The 15,415-nt window shown below is 37.1% G+C and overlaps 3 protein-coding genes across 3 annotated transcripts; 2 read left to right on the top strand and 1 right to left on the bottom strand.

Moving 5' to 3' along the window:
- The first annotated feature begins 1,567 nt into the window (after window positions 1–1,567).
- On the top strand, window positions 1,568–2,759 carry LOC141653714 (mediator of RNA polymerase II transcription subunit 10b-like). The gene is made up of 4 exons (XM_074461554.1): window positions 1,568–1,847; window positions 1,965–2,148; window positions 2,264–2,353; window positions 2,530–2,759. Exons 1-4 carry the CDS (start codon window positions 1,636–1,638, stop codon window positions 2,599–2,601), a joined length of 558 nt encoding a protein of 185 aa, XP_074317655.1. The 5' UTR covers window positions 1,568–1,635; the 3' UTR covers window positions 2,602–2,759.
- A 1,995-nt stretch (window positions 2,760–4,754) lies between these two features.
- On the bottom strand, window positions 4,755–7,765 carry LOC141653712 (putative lysophospholipase BODYGUARD 3). Its single transcript, XM_074461552.1, has 4 exons — window positions 6,871–7,765; window positions 6,427–6,758; window positions 6,110–6,309; window positions 4,755–5,287 (listed from the first exon to the last, which is right to left on the bottom strand). Exons 1-4 carry the CDS (start codon window positions 7,379–7,381, stop codon window positions 4,954–4,956), a joined length of 1,377 nt encoding a protein of 458 aa, XP_074317653.1. The 5' UTR covers window positions 7,382–7,765; the 3' UTR covers window positions 4,755–4,953.
- Window positions 7,766–9,453: 1,688 nt separating this feature from the next.
- On the top strand, window positions 9,454–11,640 carry LOC141653711 (GDSL esterase/lipase At5g41890). The gene is made up of 6 exons (XM_074461551.1): window positions 9,454–9,844; window positions 9,949–10,079; window positions 10,209–10,248; window positions 10,555–10,757; window positions 10,842–11,100; window positions 11,187–11,640. The coding sequence occupies exons 1-6, from the start codon at window positions 9,592–9,594 to the stop codon at window positions 11,423–11,425; spliced, it is 1,125 nt and encodes a 374-aa protein (XP_074317652.1). The 5' UTR covers window positions 9,454–9,591; the 3' UTR covers window positions 11,426–11,640.
- Window positions 11,641–15,415: the final 3,775 nt, after the last annotated feature.

Genomic DNA, 15,415 nt, shown 5'->3' with positions numbered 1-15,415 from the left:
ATCCGCTTGAGCAAGGCAACAGCATCCGAAACCAACTCTCCAAGTGATAAGAAAGAGAATGGAAGGAAACCATAACCCGCTACCGCGCACAAATCCCCATACTTAGCACACTTCCGCTGAGCAGCATCAGCAACAACCCGGCCAGACACAAAATTCGTCATCTCAGTCTGAGTCAAAGGAGAAGACCCGGTCAAGTCAACGCACACATCACGCTCCCTGTCCCAAGAATAAAGCAGCAAATCCGCAGGACGAAGAGAACCCCCATGCCCGTCAACCAAACCAACATCAACCTCCTTTCCCGCCGAAATACCAGATCTATAGCAAATGTCGAAAAGAGTGTCACGGACGAGGTTATGCCGATGTTTAACGCCCACAGTACCAGTACAAGAAACAGCGTGGTCCCCAAAAGCATCATCAGTAAAATCCCGAGAGCAAGCTGGACATGGCCGAGAGACCGTGAATAACGGAACACCCAGACGATACCCAAGCACACTACGCTACGTCCTCCCGTTCATAGTCTGCCCAACCCCGAGATAGGAACGCACGCAACCAATCGGAGGAGTGGGAACCTGCGAGATCGCCACAAAGCAAGTCAAGCGAGGTATCAAAGAGAAAACAGACCCTGAGGCAGCAGCAACCGTAGCGAAATAAATATCTGCCAATTTCTTCATAAGTTTGGGGACAGCAACTTCACTAGGGTTACCTATGATACCAGAGCCTATAGTCGCAGTAAAATACCGCGCGGCATCATCAAAAGCAGGGCCAGCAACTACAATACCAGAGGGTCCGAGGAGCTTAGCCTGCAAATCGGCAGACTGCAAACGGGACGCAATAAAAGCATAATGTAAAACATCCCCCGCCGCATAGACACCAAGGCCACCAAGATGAAAAGGGAAAGTAGCAAGGCGCCACTGCCAATCTCCAAAACCCGGGCCAAACGCGGTGACGATACGTTCCAAGCTGGAACGAAGAGTAGCAACAAAGCTGAAATTGTCTTTTTTTACTGAACGGCCTTGTTCTTTTGGATTGAAATTGTCTGAACTGAAATGAACTGAACTGAACTTAATAAATCTGAACTGAACTGAACTGATCTGAACTTAATTTAACTTAATTGAATTGAACTGAACGGAAGTAATAATAAAAAGATTATGATTATTAATAATAATAATACCAACAATAATAATAATAATAATAATAATAATAATAATAATAATAATAATAATAGTAATAGTAATAATATATAACAACAACAACAACAAAAATAATAATAATATTTAAGTTGAATTAATTTAAGTTAATTTGAATTCGAATCCTATAAATTTAGTTCAGCTTCTATAAATTTAGTTCAGTTCAGTTAAGATCCTACAAGTTCAGTTCAGTTTAGATCCAATAAGTTTAGTTCAGATCCAATAAGTTCAGTTCAGTTCAATCGTATAAGTTCAGTTCCTATAAGTTCAGTTCAGTGCAGTTCAAATTCTATAAATTCAGTTCAGTTCAAATACGTTTCAATCCAAAAGAACCGGGCCTAAAGGGCCGCCTACTAAAATAAGGCGTCTATATATAAAGTAAAAACATAAGACAAGTAGAGACGAAGACGAGTTTGACATTAAAGAAAGTGAAATTGAAGAAGGAATAATGGAAGGAGGAAACAACAATAACAATAAGAAGAACGGTATGACGACGACGATGATAAACAACAATGGTAAAGAGGAAGTTGTTGAAAAGGGTGACGAAAACCTAAGTGATGTGATCAAGTCTATTGAGAAGACTTTGGGGCTTCTTCATCAGCTTTACCTCACCGTCTCTTCCTTCAACATCGCCTCTCAGCTCCCTCTCCTCCACCGCATGTACTATTACTATTACTATTACTACTTGTTCTTTTTATTATTGTTTTGTCTTCTTGATTGATTTTATTGATTGATTGATTGAATTAGGGTTTGTTGTTGTTTTACTGTTTGTTGAAGTAATGCTTTGGTTGCGGAGTTAGATAACATGATGAAATTGTCAGACAACTCCAACATCCAAGTTCCCTTAGAGATTCTCAATTTAATCGACGATGGTAAGAACCCAGATGCCTTTACCAGGGATGTTCTCAACTCCTGTATCTCCAAAAATCAAATCACCAAAGGCAAAACCGATTCCTTCAAGGTTCCCCAATATTCTTACTCCCTTCCTTTTCCTCCCTCCTATTTTAATCACAAACACTACCTAATTACAGACTTTTAATAATTATAAGGCATTATATTATATTGATATGATGCAGAGCTTACGCAAGCACCTCCTTGAGGAACTTGACCAGGCGTTTCCCAATGAAGTCGATGCTTACAGGGAGATTCGCGCTGCTTCTGCTGCTGTAAGTGCAACACATAACCTCTAATTACTCTCATTATTTTGACAAATAATAGCGTTTCCACTATTTTGTCTAGACATCGCAAGTTCTGCCCGCTCAAACTATTGTGTCTTCTGCACCATCAAATCTATATACTATGTGTCTAGTTTGGTGTAATCTCACCAATACTCTCTGCACAGGAAATGAAACGAGTGGCACAAACTCAGGCTGTTTTGCCAAACGGAGACATAAAGGTTAAGAATGAACTGTAAGTCCAGATGTCAGCCATCCATCTGTTTTTTCTTTTCTACTTTCATTGGACTTGCTTACTTTCTACAATCTACGTGGAGCTTGGCGATGTATATTTGACTTTGCTAATGAAATGATTACTCATATCAAATACTCTGGAATGAACGTCTTTTTGTACTAATTCTCTCTTTTCTTCTACGTGTAATAATTATTTGATCACATGATCTTGTTTCTATTTGGGATCTCATCCACCCTACAAGGCTACAATTATTGACTATGTTCTAATTTTATATTGATTATGTGATCAGTTAAAAGGGGTTTTACTTCGATTGTTTTGAATTATTATGAGGGTTTAACTTTGCAGCAGGGATGCGTGTGAGTAGTTGTGACGTTTTGTGCGACATGAGTAATTCCGTTTGTAGGTTTTTAGTGTCCGTATGCAATCAGATATTTGATACTGTCTAGATGTAGTTAGTGATTGTGGAAAGGCTTACAAGGACTAAGAAGTTTAAGAATTGAGTTGCGTAGAAGAAGCAGCCAAAGAACTGTGAAATGACAACTTGACAAAGTGAGAAGTGGAAATAGAAGTCAAATAGCCTATGTAGTTCATAAATCTGAATTCTGTCTACTTTATCAGCTTGAGTGGTAAAATTGAGCCGTGGGTGAGGATGATGTTGCTGAAGGGATTTGAGTCCTGTCTTTCTTGATGAGTTGCTCCAATACTCCACTGGTAAATGTGTAAAAAGTTAGACTTGTCAATAGAAAAGAATTGTCTATTTTGGTTATCTGCTAGACTTTGACATTGATTATAGGCTCAGGTTGATTAGCTAGTAAAGATGTGTCTAATCAAGTCCACAAGAGGGGATAGTCCGCTTTTTAAAGTCGAAACATTATGTGAACCCATTGCCTTATCTGGTGGTAAAAATGCATTTATATGGTGAGTGCGAGTGAAGGTATTTTACTAGCATTATTAGAATGGTCGTGTCTCGTGGATTTTAATCTTGACCTATCAATAACCGGCCCACATTTTAATCGTAGTTGTTAGAATCTTTTTGGGCATTGTCTCGCAAGTCTTGATATTTGTTACTTCGTAGCTTGTAATTTGCCATTCTATACATCCAACGTTTCTTGTTAATAGCTGTGTATCTTAAGCTCTTTAGGAGATGCTTGTCAATCATATCCACTTCCTGTTTTAGGATTTGTTAATGCTTGTTGCTTTTCAACATTAGAATAGATTATTCATTTGCCGTCCATTGATTACAGAAACTAGGATTTGACACACTGACTCCAAACCGCAACCTTTTGGGCAGTGCCTAGTGCACAATCCCTCTTAAAACAGGCTTGCATTCTTACCGCATACGGAGTATAAGATTAGGGTGCACAACCGCGTTATTTAAAGGGAAAACTCAAGAATCTCGGTGTTTGTCCTCCCCTCCCTGTAATACTAATTAGATTATGTCATCTACGAACTGGCTCTTACACCCATTGAAGTTGGAGTGGTTGAGTATCAGAAATTGACAAGCCATGGGATCGGAACAAGAGGTAAGATGCCTCAAGTTTTTCGGTTGAGGAGCATTTATAGAGTAAAGATGGCAACAGAAGTTAATGGTTGTTAGTGTTAGTCTAATAATTTGAATTAAATAAATTAATGAGATTCAGTAGAGAATACAATAGGATAGATTCAGTGATGAAGATGTGAGTGACCCACCAGCAGCAGGAATCGCAATTTCTCATGATCATGAGGGTCTCCTTTATTTCACATTTATTCCTCGGCCAATCTCTGTATGAAATGTGTCCCACCTCCTCACCGACCGACGTTCACCTTTTATTTATTTTAATGAACAAATGAAGTTCCACCTCAGTATCCTCCTACTACATAGAGTGTACCCTTTCCTCGTGATGCCAATTAACATATTTCTTTAAATCCACAACTAATTTTACATTGTATTGTAAGCCAAGTACCACAAAGTAGTAGTCTACTAGAACCACAAGTTTAAACATTCAAGCATTTCTATCTCTAGCTACAATTTTCGGTTTTTCCGAGATTATTACTCCTTGTAGATGAATATATAGCCTTCTTTCTTCTTTTCTTCTTTCTTTTTACATACCCACCACATCTATAAGAAATAAGAAAGTCGACGGTTGGCAAAGAAAATATAACTCCCAATAAAGGATGAAATCACAAAGGAAACGTGGAATTGATTGTTTTACTATCCATACCAATGTCCAAGATGTTAAAATTATGTGCTTTATGAAAAACAATGGGACAATTGACAATGCCTGCTCAACGGAAGGGGAACAATAATAATAATAATATGACATCTCCATTCTTTAGGAGCTTTTTACTTGTTGTATCAACAAAAAAAGTTACTGACTTATAACGGAGAAGAGGATGACGTGTTCCAAATCGCCTCTAGCTCTTGTGCGAAAGCCTTTTGTTGGCCAACTACGATGGTGATATGATCTCTATTATCAACCACCTTAACTCGAGCACGAGGAATTTTAGACTGCACATCATAGCTGCATTCAATAGGAAGAAGCTCATCGTCTCTGCCATGAAATATGGTGACGTCACAATCAAGTTTGTCGTGGACAATCTCCATGTATTTATCAAGTTTGCTGGCCGCTCCACAGATAATATTGTGTAATGTGTGCCAGGCCGCATAATGGGTGTGACACATGAAACCCTCTATTAAGAATGTTCGTATCCTGCAACCAAATAGACTCAATCTGTTTTAGCGAATTACACAAACGAGTCATAATAAGCAAGCGTTTGAGCAGCAGTATAAACAAATTCGAGCATACTTGTTGAAAGGGGTTTGGCACCGTAATAATCATAATGTTTGAATTCATTGTTATATACTTGTTTTGTGGAAGTCGTGGTGTATTAAGTAACCAATTTTTGTGTATTACTAGAATTAGAAGTAGACAAATTAACCACACCAACTAACTCACCCACCCTACACATACCCTACACGCAATGGGTACTCACAACATGGCATTTTGTTCATAAATATGAAGAAGATAATCAAACACCCAATCTAAGCCCAGGTACAGTTAGTTGGTGAATGAATGGTGATGCAATACACAGATGCCTGGTAATAGACGGAGCTCAAGTTGGTAGTCGGAATGACGCATTAGACTCTGTACTAGACTTGAAATAGTCCGTACCCGCTTTCATATGTGGAGTAACTTGGTTATGCCTGAAAGTAGTAGTACTCCTTAACAAATAGGAGCTGATGATTGCACACATGCATTACTGTTATATATTGTGTTTGAATGACGTGAATGTAAACAAAGTTTGAGAATCTACAAATACTCGTGATTTTGATTGTTGCGTCTACATTTTAGCCATCTTCTTAAACTAAACACTAAACAACAAAATTAAAATATAATCTGGATATGTATATAACAACAATAAGTCAGGGTGTGGGCCCTACTACTTGGGTGATTAAAAATTAAAATCAGACGTCATGTTGTAAGATTGGAAAATAGTAGGAAAAGTTGGAGTGACTAGAATTTAAGGTTTACCTATTTCTGGTGACAATATTGGTAAGAAGATCCAACAACTGATGGTTTTTGCAAATCAGAAGGCACACTGTTCTTGATATATGCTCGTACCAACATGCTATCGATGCTCCGAATGCAATCGGTGGCCATACACGTCTTGGCGCTACTCTCCTTAGCACGTACTGTGTCCCTTGCTCCCCCTTAGGTACTGGAAAATATGGCTGTCCACCACCATTCCATTTTTTTTGGAGGTGGGATAATCACAATGTTAGGTTTAATTTTTTATTTTTAGTTTCTCAAGGTAAAAAAAACTCAGTAAACTTTTAAAGCAAACTTACAGGTGCAATTAAGGTAAGAGACTTGATTTTGGAGGGGTGTCTGACAGCAAGGGCTAGAGCCAATATGCAACCAAGAGAATGAGCAACAATGTGGAAGGACTTTAGTTTGTGTTTGTCCAACACAGATCGCTCTATCATTTCTAGATGCTCCCTCAGTGTGTAGAGCGAGTCTGTAGGCTTTGGACTCCTTCCGAATCCAAGTAAATCTACTGCAAATAGGCGGTACTTGGATTTTGCAGAGGCTGAGAAGTTTGGGAACACAGTTTCCGTCCAGAACTTGGATGATGATATGAAACCATGTATAAACAGAACATTCTCTGTGGCCTTCCCTCCTGTCACATTAATTATCATTATGATTATTAATATAAGCACGGGAGATTAAGACAGAAATTATGTATGACGATAATGACGTATATTAATGGATTTGACAGTAAATATATATACCTTTAGCACCAGCAGCATGAACAAAAAGAGTGTCCTTGGAGGAGGAAGTGGAGGTCCAAGAAGCGCAAGTGTTGCAGTCACAGTCAGACCATCTAGGCACAGGAAGGGACTGGTGACGGCCAATCTTGCCTTGGAGCATCTCCACAGTGAATGAAGTTGTAACACCTTTCTTAAGACGTTTAATCTCATTGACGGTGGTCTTAGAGATCTCGGAGACTAGGGAAGGGCGAACGTAGAGTGTATCGGAGACGTCTTCAAGGAGGAGTTTAGTGGAGCAAGTAAGACGTACGACCTTGGTGGGTTGTCCTTTCTCGGAAACCAAGATCTTGCCACAGCTGGTGAGGGCGGAGGAAGAGCATTGCTTCCACTCGGCCTCAATGACGAAATCTGCAACCTTGAACAGGAGGGAGAGAATAAAGTCAAGAAGATCAAGGAAGATGAAGACGAGGAAGCTAACAGCGTCATTGAGGGCTCTACCGGTATGAAGCAATGCGGACATGGCTTTCCCCATAGAAATGTATGGGGAGGAATAATGTGAATAAACCAGAAGCTTAATTAGAAGGAAGGAAGGAAGGAAGGAAGTTTGGTAAGAAAGAATGAATGAGATGAGATGAAAGGAGAGTGGAAGCTATAATAATAATAAAGAGGGAAAAACCCTGATTAATAGGCCAGCCACTCCTAATTGAATGTACATTTTTGGAAATTCAGGAAAGCATAGCCAACCCAAATGTATAGTAAAGTCTCTTAAACCATACAACTACAAGCAAACTCCCTCCCTTTGCATTTGCGTTTGCATGTATGTATGTGTTTAAGAAATAAGAGGGGAATCCAAGTCAACAGACAGAGCGTATGGGACACGTAGTATTAGTAAATTAGTAATAGTAGTAGTAGTAGTAACTAGTAAAGGAGATGGGAAAGACTATAACAAAGGAGAGATCATAGAATTGATTGGTGTCATTAAAAATGTTGGGTTATGGTAGTTGGTGGTTCAACTTCCCCCTTCCCCTTCCTCCTCTCATACATCACACATGCTTTCTCTAGTTAAAACACCTCCTCATTATCTATTTTCACTCTTTCCTTAATTACTTGCTAATTTTAATTTTTACTTTTTCGTTTTTTTGATGTAAAGAGAGTTGAGAAGACGATTTTAGTGCTTACGGGATTTGAACTCAGGTCATGAGCACTAGTACCTCTCGCTAATAATTAATTAATTAGTCACTTAATTATTGTAATCTTTATTTCTTGCAAGCTACCTCCTCCTCCTTTTATCTTTATTTCTTCAAATTTGTTTCCTTAATTTCTTCTTTATTTAAGCTAATTGTTTGTTTGTTTACATAGCTACTCTAGTTATGTAACAAAGCACATTTTCCCACCACCCTTGCATTAATTGCGTGCTTGCTCATGACACCTATCTTTACTCTGAACTACAAACCTTTTCCTCATCATCCACAATAACTCCCTTCAACCTCTACTACTACTATTTCTCTCAAACTCATTACACCTAGCTTCCTCTGACCTGTAAGCTCGATTAAATGTAAGTCCTACAAATACTACTATTAAACTACTTTATGGGTATAAGTCATACATTCAAAAATATGGCTCACATTTACCTCATCCCTTATTATACACTAAAAGAATAAGTGTTCATTAGAATTTTTCCTTCAAAATGCCTTTTATCATATAAGGAAACTAATGATAATTAAATGCATTCACTTAAATTTAAAAAAAAAAAACTAATAATAATATACAAGTAATATACTAAAAATAGAAAATTCTATATATCGTGCATGATTGCACGGGTCTAGACTAACTCTTAACAAAAATATATACTCTTTTTGTTTCCGTTAATTTTTTACCATTTTTATATAATGTGAGGGGTGAAAAACAAATAAGCGAAACGAAGGGAGAAATGAGTAATATGTTGTTGGTGTTGGAAACTTGCGAACTCAAAATGTTTGGAAATTACCCCCCGACATTTGAGTTGAAGGACGAAAACTTTGATATGTTTATGGATACACATACATAGATACAGTTGAAATAGCAAAAACACAAAATCTAGTTGAAATGTGAGTAGTTATTACAGTAGGTAGTAAAGATAAAATGTTGATGACCCCTCCATTTCCCTGCAGTTTGAATTTGCATTTGCAGCTATTACGCGTTAGTAGGTCACAGCTCACAAATACATATATATACCTTGATGGCTTCATCTCTGGCAATGCAATGTTAAAGAGATAAAGTCAATGATTCTCCAAATCATTGTTCATCATCCTATTCTTGTATTGTATACTTACTAACATAAAAGGAATACACACAAGATATGTTAGCATGATATTAGGGATATGATTACAAAAGATTGATACTTAATTGATACATGCTTATTGATTTGGAAAATCATTGACTTTATCTTTAACATTAGCTGCTACAAACCAAGCAAATCATGAGGAGAATTAGTTATTGCATGCATAAGAACGAACGTCACCCACGTAGAAAGAGAAACCATCAGCTAGCCCATCTGATGAATTAGTTGCATATGCATCATGCATGGAAGAATGCTTCAAACTTACAACCAAGACTTGTTCAACATGTTATTACATCACAGATTCACAGACCCACCTCAACTGCATGCATATAACATATACTCACATGAGTATCAACTGGATTATTTAACTCCCTAACTTATCTTTGTATTTCTTTTCCCACTATTTTTTTTGCAATATCAACATGACAATCTCTTCCTGTTCCTGTTCTTGTATTAATGCAGCCGTTTTTATCCAAATCCTTTCTTTCCTTCTTTTACCCTGTGTTTCCCCTACCTCTTTCTTATTTGGCGACTCTTTAATTGATGCTGGAAACAATGACTACATCTTCACCCTCTCTAAGGCTGACTCTCCTCCTTACGGTATTGATTTCTCACCTTCTGGCGGACTCCCTACTGGAAGGTTTACAAATGGCCGCACTGTTTCCGACATCATAGGTAACCGGCCTATATATCAATATCAACAATGACTTTCTCTCTTCTTGCTAATTAAACCTTTACTATGTAGTATTGCCTTTCTCAGCTTAAAAGTGTGTGCGCAGGCCAGTCACTAGGATCGCAATCTTTGCCGCCGCCTTTCCTTGCTCCAAACTCCCAAAATCAAGTCATTCATGCTGGAATAAATTACGCCTCAGGATCAGCTGGAATACTCCCTGAAACAGGACAGTTGTTTGTATGACTTCACTTGCAATTACAATTTTACTACTTGTGATAGATAACATGCACAACGTCTCGTCAGTTTTCTAGCTTTTTGCAAAAATAAGGTAGTTCTAACGTAAGTATTTAATTTGGTTCGATACAGATCGGAAGGATCCCTCTGCCAGACCAAGTAGGGTATTTTGTAATAAGAATATTTATAATAGTTGGGCCTCAACCATCACCTTAAGGTTTTGGTTGAGATGGTTCATCTATCATGGTATCAGAGCCAGTGTGACCGAAGGTCACGGGTTCGAATCCTGGCAACCTCAAAACCCCTCAAAAACTCGAAGTGGAAACCCAGCACACGGTACGGGGGAGCCGGTGCACAACCAACCACTCTTCAAGCCCAACGGGCATTTGAGTGAGGGAGCGTAATAAGAATATTTATAATAGTTGGGCCTCAACCATCACCTTAAGGTTTTGGTTGAGATGGTTCATCTATCATTTTGAACAAACAAGAGCTAACATTGTCCGATTGACAGGAGGGAAAGCTGCACAAGACGCGATAAAAAATGCAATTTTCACCATAGCAATTGGTTCTAACGACATTCTCAATTATGTCCAGCCATTTGTACCACTTGCAGGAAAGCAATTTATCGAACCTGAAGTCTTTCAAGACCTAATACTGTCCAATTTGACAGTACAGCTCAAGGTACAAATTACACATTTTCTTTCATAAAATCATCGCCTGCACCAACTTTATAACATAACGGAAAAGTGTCACTGGTTCATGCAGAGATTACAGAAATTAGGGGCAAGCAGGTTCATTGTAATCGGGATTGGACCTTTGGGATGCATACCATACATCAGAGCTACCAAGTTACTGTGGCTCGGAAAATGCTCTAAGGAGGTGAATGGGTTCATACAAGACTACAACAGAAAACTGAAAAGAGAGCTAGAATTGCTAAATAACGAGCTGGGACAGGACGCCGTTTTTGTGTATGCCAACGCCTACAACATTTTCATGGACCTCATAACTAATTATCATCAATATGGTAAGTTGGATTAACTATGCCAACTGTGAGATCAGTCATAGTTTTCAAATATCTAAAGAGTTTGTAACGTGGGCGACTACATACAGGATTTGTGAACGCTGAGGACCCGTGTTGTGGTGGATACTTTCCTCCTTTTGTTTGCTTTCAAATCAAAGATACCAACAGCAGCTCAAGTTTGTGTCAAGATAGGTCCAAGTATGTGTTTTGGGACGCATTTCATCCTACAGAAGCTGCCAACTTGATCATTGCAAAAAAACTACTTGACGGTGATCAAACGGTCACTTCTCCGATTAATATCCGACAACTTTACCATAGTTTCTCTTAGAGCCGGCCACCTGAGTACTTGAAAGGCCAATGTTAAGCACATCACTCCCTCTAATTTGTGCTTACATTTCTCTTCCTAAAATTCAAAATGTTAATTAGTAAGCCATAGTTGGCATATCTAGTGATCACTGACTGTATCTTATTCGGAGTATAAGATGTGGTAGACGAATCATCAGTTAATTAATATTAAGATCAAGAAAATATTAAGATTCTTAAGTATATACAATTAAATCACCAATAATTTATTGTATGTCTCAACTTTTTCACTTCTAAACCTATTTGCCCCGAAAATATTTAACTAACCTTAACTCTTGTCTAGGAGCTCATAAATCGGTAATTTTTTTTCCAAAATAAATATCTAGTAAAAATGATTTTTTTTTTTTTGTAAATTTCTCATGGTACCCTTCTGATTTGTCACTTTGTCCACGACATCCCTATTTTAAGAATGCGCCAATGGTGCCCTTGAGGTTCAATATTTATGCCAATGGTACCTGATGGGGCATATTCTGCACCCTCTGACCAAGTCAACATATTGAGCAAGGTCAAAGATATCCACAGCAAGTCAACGACTTAGACAGCCTAACCGACGCAACCTGTCAGCCTGTCTCTTGTGCCTCGGCTAGGACAACTAGCTGGCACTAGGGCACATATCCGCGAACTCATATCCAAGACCCTCGGCGGCGAGTCAACAGGGCCCGCCGGCCTCGCCATGGGTCGATCGGTAGGGTACATCGCCTTTCCACCTGTTAGCCACTTGGCCACTACGTGACAAAAGGTGAAAGTCTATAAATACTCCTCAACCCTCATTGAGGAGGGGATCCACAATTTAACCTAAGAATCATTATTCATCTGGTAATATCTTCCTTATCTCTCTACATTATATACTTCCCCAAGTAACAACAACTTACCTCTCTAAGTTACTGACTTGAGCGTCGGAGTGAGTTCGCTCGGTCCAAAGCCGAGCCCTCAGTTTGTTCACTGTTTCAGGAGACCGAAAGGAGAAGTCAACCAAAGACGTCATTCTACAAGCATGGGTGGTAACAAATAACTGCTCTGAAATTACACCCGGAACAGTACCCTTGTTGAATAATGGACGTTAAATTTAATTGACGGAATATGATTGGGATTACTAATTTTGGCGGAAATTTTTATTTCAAAACAAATATTTTTAAAAAATGGTAATTGCATTAAATACCACTGAACTTTGAACTATTACACAAAAAAAATTGGTTTTAAAATTTGCCCATTCAACGGCTATCATCAGCTATTTATAAAGTATCTATCAAATATCTATTTAAATCATAATCAGCTATTTAAATAATTTGCCCATAAATAAAGGGCAATGATAATGCTACTACCGTTTTTACTACCGTGTGTCTATATAATATTAGACCATGCGAACTACAAAATGCCAGAAGATAGTCATTCAACTTTACTCGTAATATTTTAAGTAGAACAAGAAGTGATATCTTAAGTACAAACTTAACATTAAGAGCTGAAAATATAGATCAGACATTTTAAAGAGTGAAACTAGTAAAGAATGAATCAATTTGGAAAAAATGATCAAAAGATTCCATTATTTTTAAATTTAATCATTATTTTGAAATAGTTACTCTCCCGGTCTACGTACCATTGAGAACAACTAAGTCTAGTAGACATATAACAACCAATCAGTGATGGAGCTAAGGGGCCTAGCTCCTAACGGATGAAATTTTCGAATTTTTTAGTTAAAATTTCTAAAAATAATTCGAGTGTACTTTATATTATTATCTGTTCGCCGTTTTAAATTTTCCGCCCGTAAACTTAAACCTCAACTCCTCCACCACTGCGACTAACTTCTTTTACAAGAAGTAATATTGGCAAAGGTTTGACCAAATTCCTTATCAGCCTTCATTTGCCAAATGGAAACGGGAAGCTAAAACGAGAAAAAAAAAATAGTCAATTTAAGTCTCAAGTCGAAAACTGTCAACTGCATGACATTTAACGCAGGGAGTTGACTTATGAATGGATTGAAAGCTCATAATGCCTCTGAGACACCTCAGGATTCTCTTTTGTGTACATCACGGCATTGGCTTTTCCTTGACCTATTGCAGATTCTATTGGGTAGGGATTGCTTGCAATTTTTTAAAATTACAAATTAATTATGGGTAATGCTAAATACAACTCACTGGGTTGTATTTAAGCATTAAATACCTTCTAATTTGGGTATTAATTTAGAAATTAAGAACTAAATTACACATTAACCAATACAATTAATGCATATATCAAGAATTTATTTCCTCTTTTGGTTTCTTAAATACAACCCACTGGGTTGTATTTATCATTACCCATTAATTATTGTATTATTGGAGAAGGCTAATTAGGATAACTTGGCTTAAGCTAGTTACTTACAATGTACCACATTTACAAAACAATCAATAGAAATTTAGCTAAACCTAGCTAAACCATTGAAATAGTTTAGTAACTTAGCCGTGCTCTTTTGGAGTTAAAGTCACTTAATTTAAGTTCACTTCACATTCTATAAGTTCAGTCAGTTCAGTTCAGATCCTATAATAAGTTCAGTTCAAATCTTATAAGTTCAGTTCAGTTCAGATCCTATAAGCTCAGTTCAGATCTTATAAGTTTAGTTCAGTTCAGATCCTATAAGTTTAGTTCAAATCCTATAAATTCATTCAGAAAAGTTATATACGGAATATTATTTTTAAAAATCGATGCAAAAACATTTGACATTAATTTTTCGATACATATATACTACATAATTATTTTTAAAACAAAGTTATCACTCTTCTCATTATTTTTTATCGTATTGTAATCGTAGTATAATGTATGAATAAACCAATATATATAAAGCGGAAAAATGTTATTATCTTACCTTTGTTTTAGACTATATTTTCTTATCAATGTTCTCTCTTGGCTGCCCACTTGACCAATCTGGGTAAACAAGTAAATATGAATCAGGTATGAAGTCAATCCAATCTCACTCCGCCTCACCAACCATGACAGATGCAATATTCAATCCATAATCACACAGTCACACTACATAATTATAGTTATATGTTAGAAAAAACGGGGCGCAAAAGATAATTTACGAAAAAGAGGGGAACATCATAGAACCGCAAAAACACATGTGTGCAACGTGCAATTCCCCCCATTTTTTGTGCTCACCTATTGGTTAAAAAACATGAAATCGCTACGTATTTAAAGAGTTTTAGTATATTCTTATATGATAACTAATCATTTATTACACTTATACGGAGTATAATATAATTTATTGTGTTTAGTACGTATATTTTTAAATCATTTGAAGTTTGTAACTACATATTAGAACAGCCTCTGAATTTCACGGGTTTAAACCTAGTATACTCTAATAACATACACAATAATAATAATTTGATTAACACTGTTCTTAAAACTTGAAGCTATCTAATACGGGATATGGATGTATATGATCTAATGACTAATATGAGTATCTTTATATTAGTTGAAACAAGACGAAAAAATAAGGAGTTTAATCACTTACTTATGTTCATATTAATCTTATTTGTACCCTAATCAATTAGTTTAATTAAAATTTTGGGATTTTCTACGGTGCATCCATATGTTTTTACCATATACCCTCGATTTTTAAGAAACATCAAATATAATCCTAAAATCCTAGATTATTTTCTTAAATACCCTGAGTGTCAAAATTTGGATTTTTTAAGCGTGAAATATCGTCACTTAAGAATGCATATTTATGAGTAAATGATGATTATGTTGATGACTCGACGTATTTCGGATGAGGGTAATCCACTAAAACGACCAAATATAATATTTAAAATTGTAAAGTTTGGGCATTTAGGGTCGTTCTAGAGCATTTTATAGAGTTTAAGGGTATCTTGTGCGTTTCTGAAAATCCAAGGGTATATCGTAGAATTCGAATAAATACGGGGGTACATCATAGGAAAACCCATTTAGAAGCAACGACCCATGCAATTCTGCACGGGGATAA

The sequence above is a fragment of the Silene latifolia genome, chromosome 4 (assembly GCF_048544455.1).
Source record: "Silene latifolia isolate original U9 population chromosome 4, ASM4854445v1, whole genome shotgun sequence".
In the NCBI taxonomy this organism is placed as follows: Eukaryota; Viridiplantae; Streptophyta; class Magnoliopsida; order Caryophyllales; family Caryophyllaceae; genus Silene; species Silene latifolia.
The sequence above is the reverse complement of the archived record's forward strand: the minus strand, read 5'-3'. Positions and strand labels throughout refer to the sequence as shown.

Bases quoted from the DNA above. Each gene is read 5' to 3' on its own strand.
- LOC141653714 (XM_074461554.1), top strand. From the start codon at position 1,636: ATGGAAGGAGGAAACAACAATAACAATAAGAAGAACGGTATGACGACG. The intron at 1,848-1,964 runs GTACTATTACTA...TGTTTGTTGAAG, and splicing joins CTCCCTCTCCTCCACCGCAT to TAATGCTTTGGTTGCGGAGT. The intron at 2,149-2,263 runs GTTCCCCAATAT...GATATGATGCAG, and splicing joins GCAAAACCGATTCCTTCAAG to AGCTTACGCAAGCACCTCCT.
- LOC141653712 (XM_074461552.1), bottom strand. From the start codon at position 7,381: ATGGGGAAAGCCATGTCCGCATTGCTTCATACCGGTAGAGCCCTCAAT. The intron at 6,759-6,870 runs GTATATATATTT...TTAATGTGACAG, and splicing joins TCATGCTGCTGGTGCTAAAG to GAGGGAAGGCCACAGAGAAT. The intron at 6,310-6,426 runs GTAAGTTTGCTT...GGTGGTGGACAG, and splicing joins CTCTTACCTTAATTGCACCT to CCATATTTTCCAGTACCTAA.
- LOC141653711 (XM_074461551.1), top strand. From the start codon at position 9,592: ATGACAATCTCTTCCTGTTCCTGTTCTTGTATTAATGCAGCCGTTTTT. The intron at 10,080-10,208 runs GTATGACTTCAC...GGTTCGATACAG, and splicing joins CTGAAACAGGACAGTTGTTT to ATCGGAAGGATCCCTCTGCC. The intron at 10,758-10,841 runs GTACAAATTACA...TGGTTCATGCAG, and splicing joins ATTTGACAGTACAGCTCAAG to AGATTACAGAAATTAGGGGC.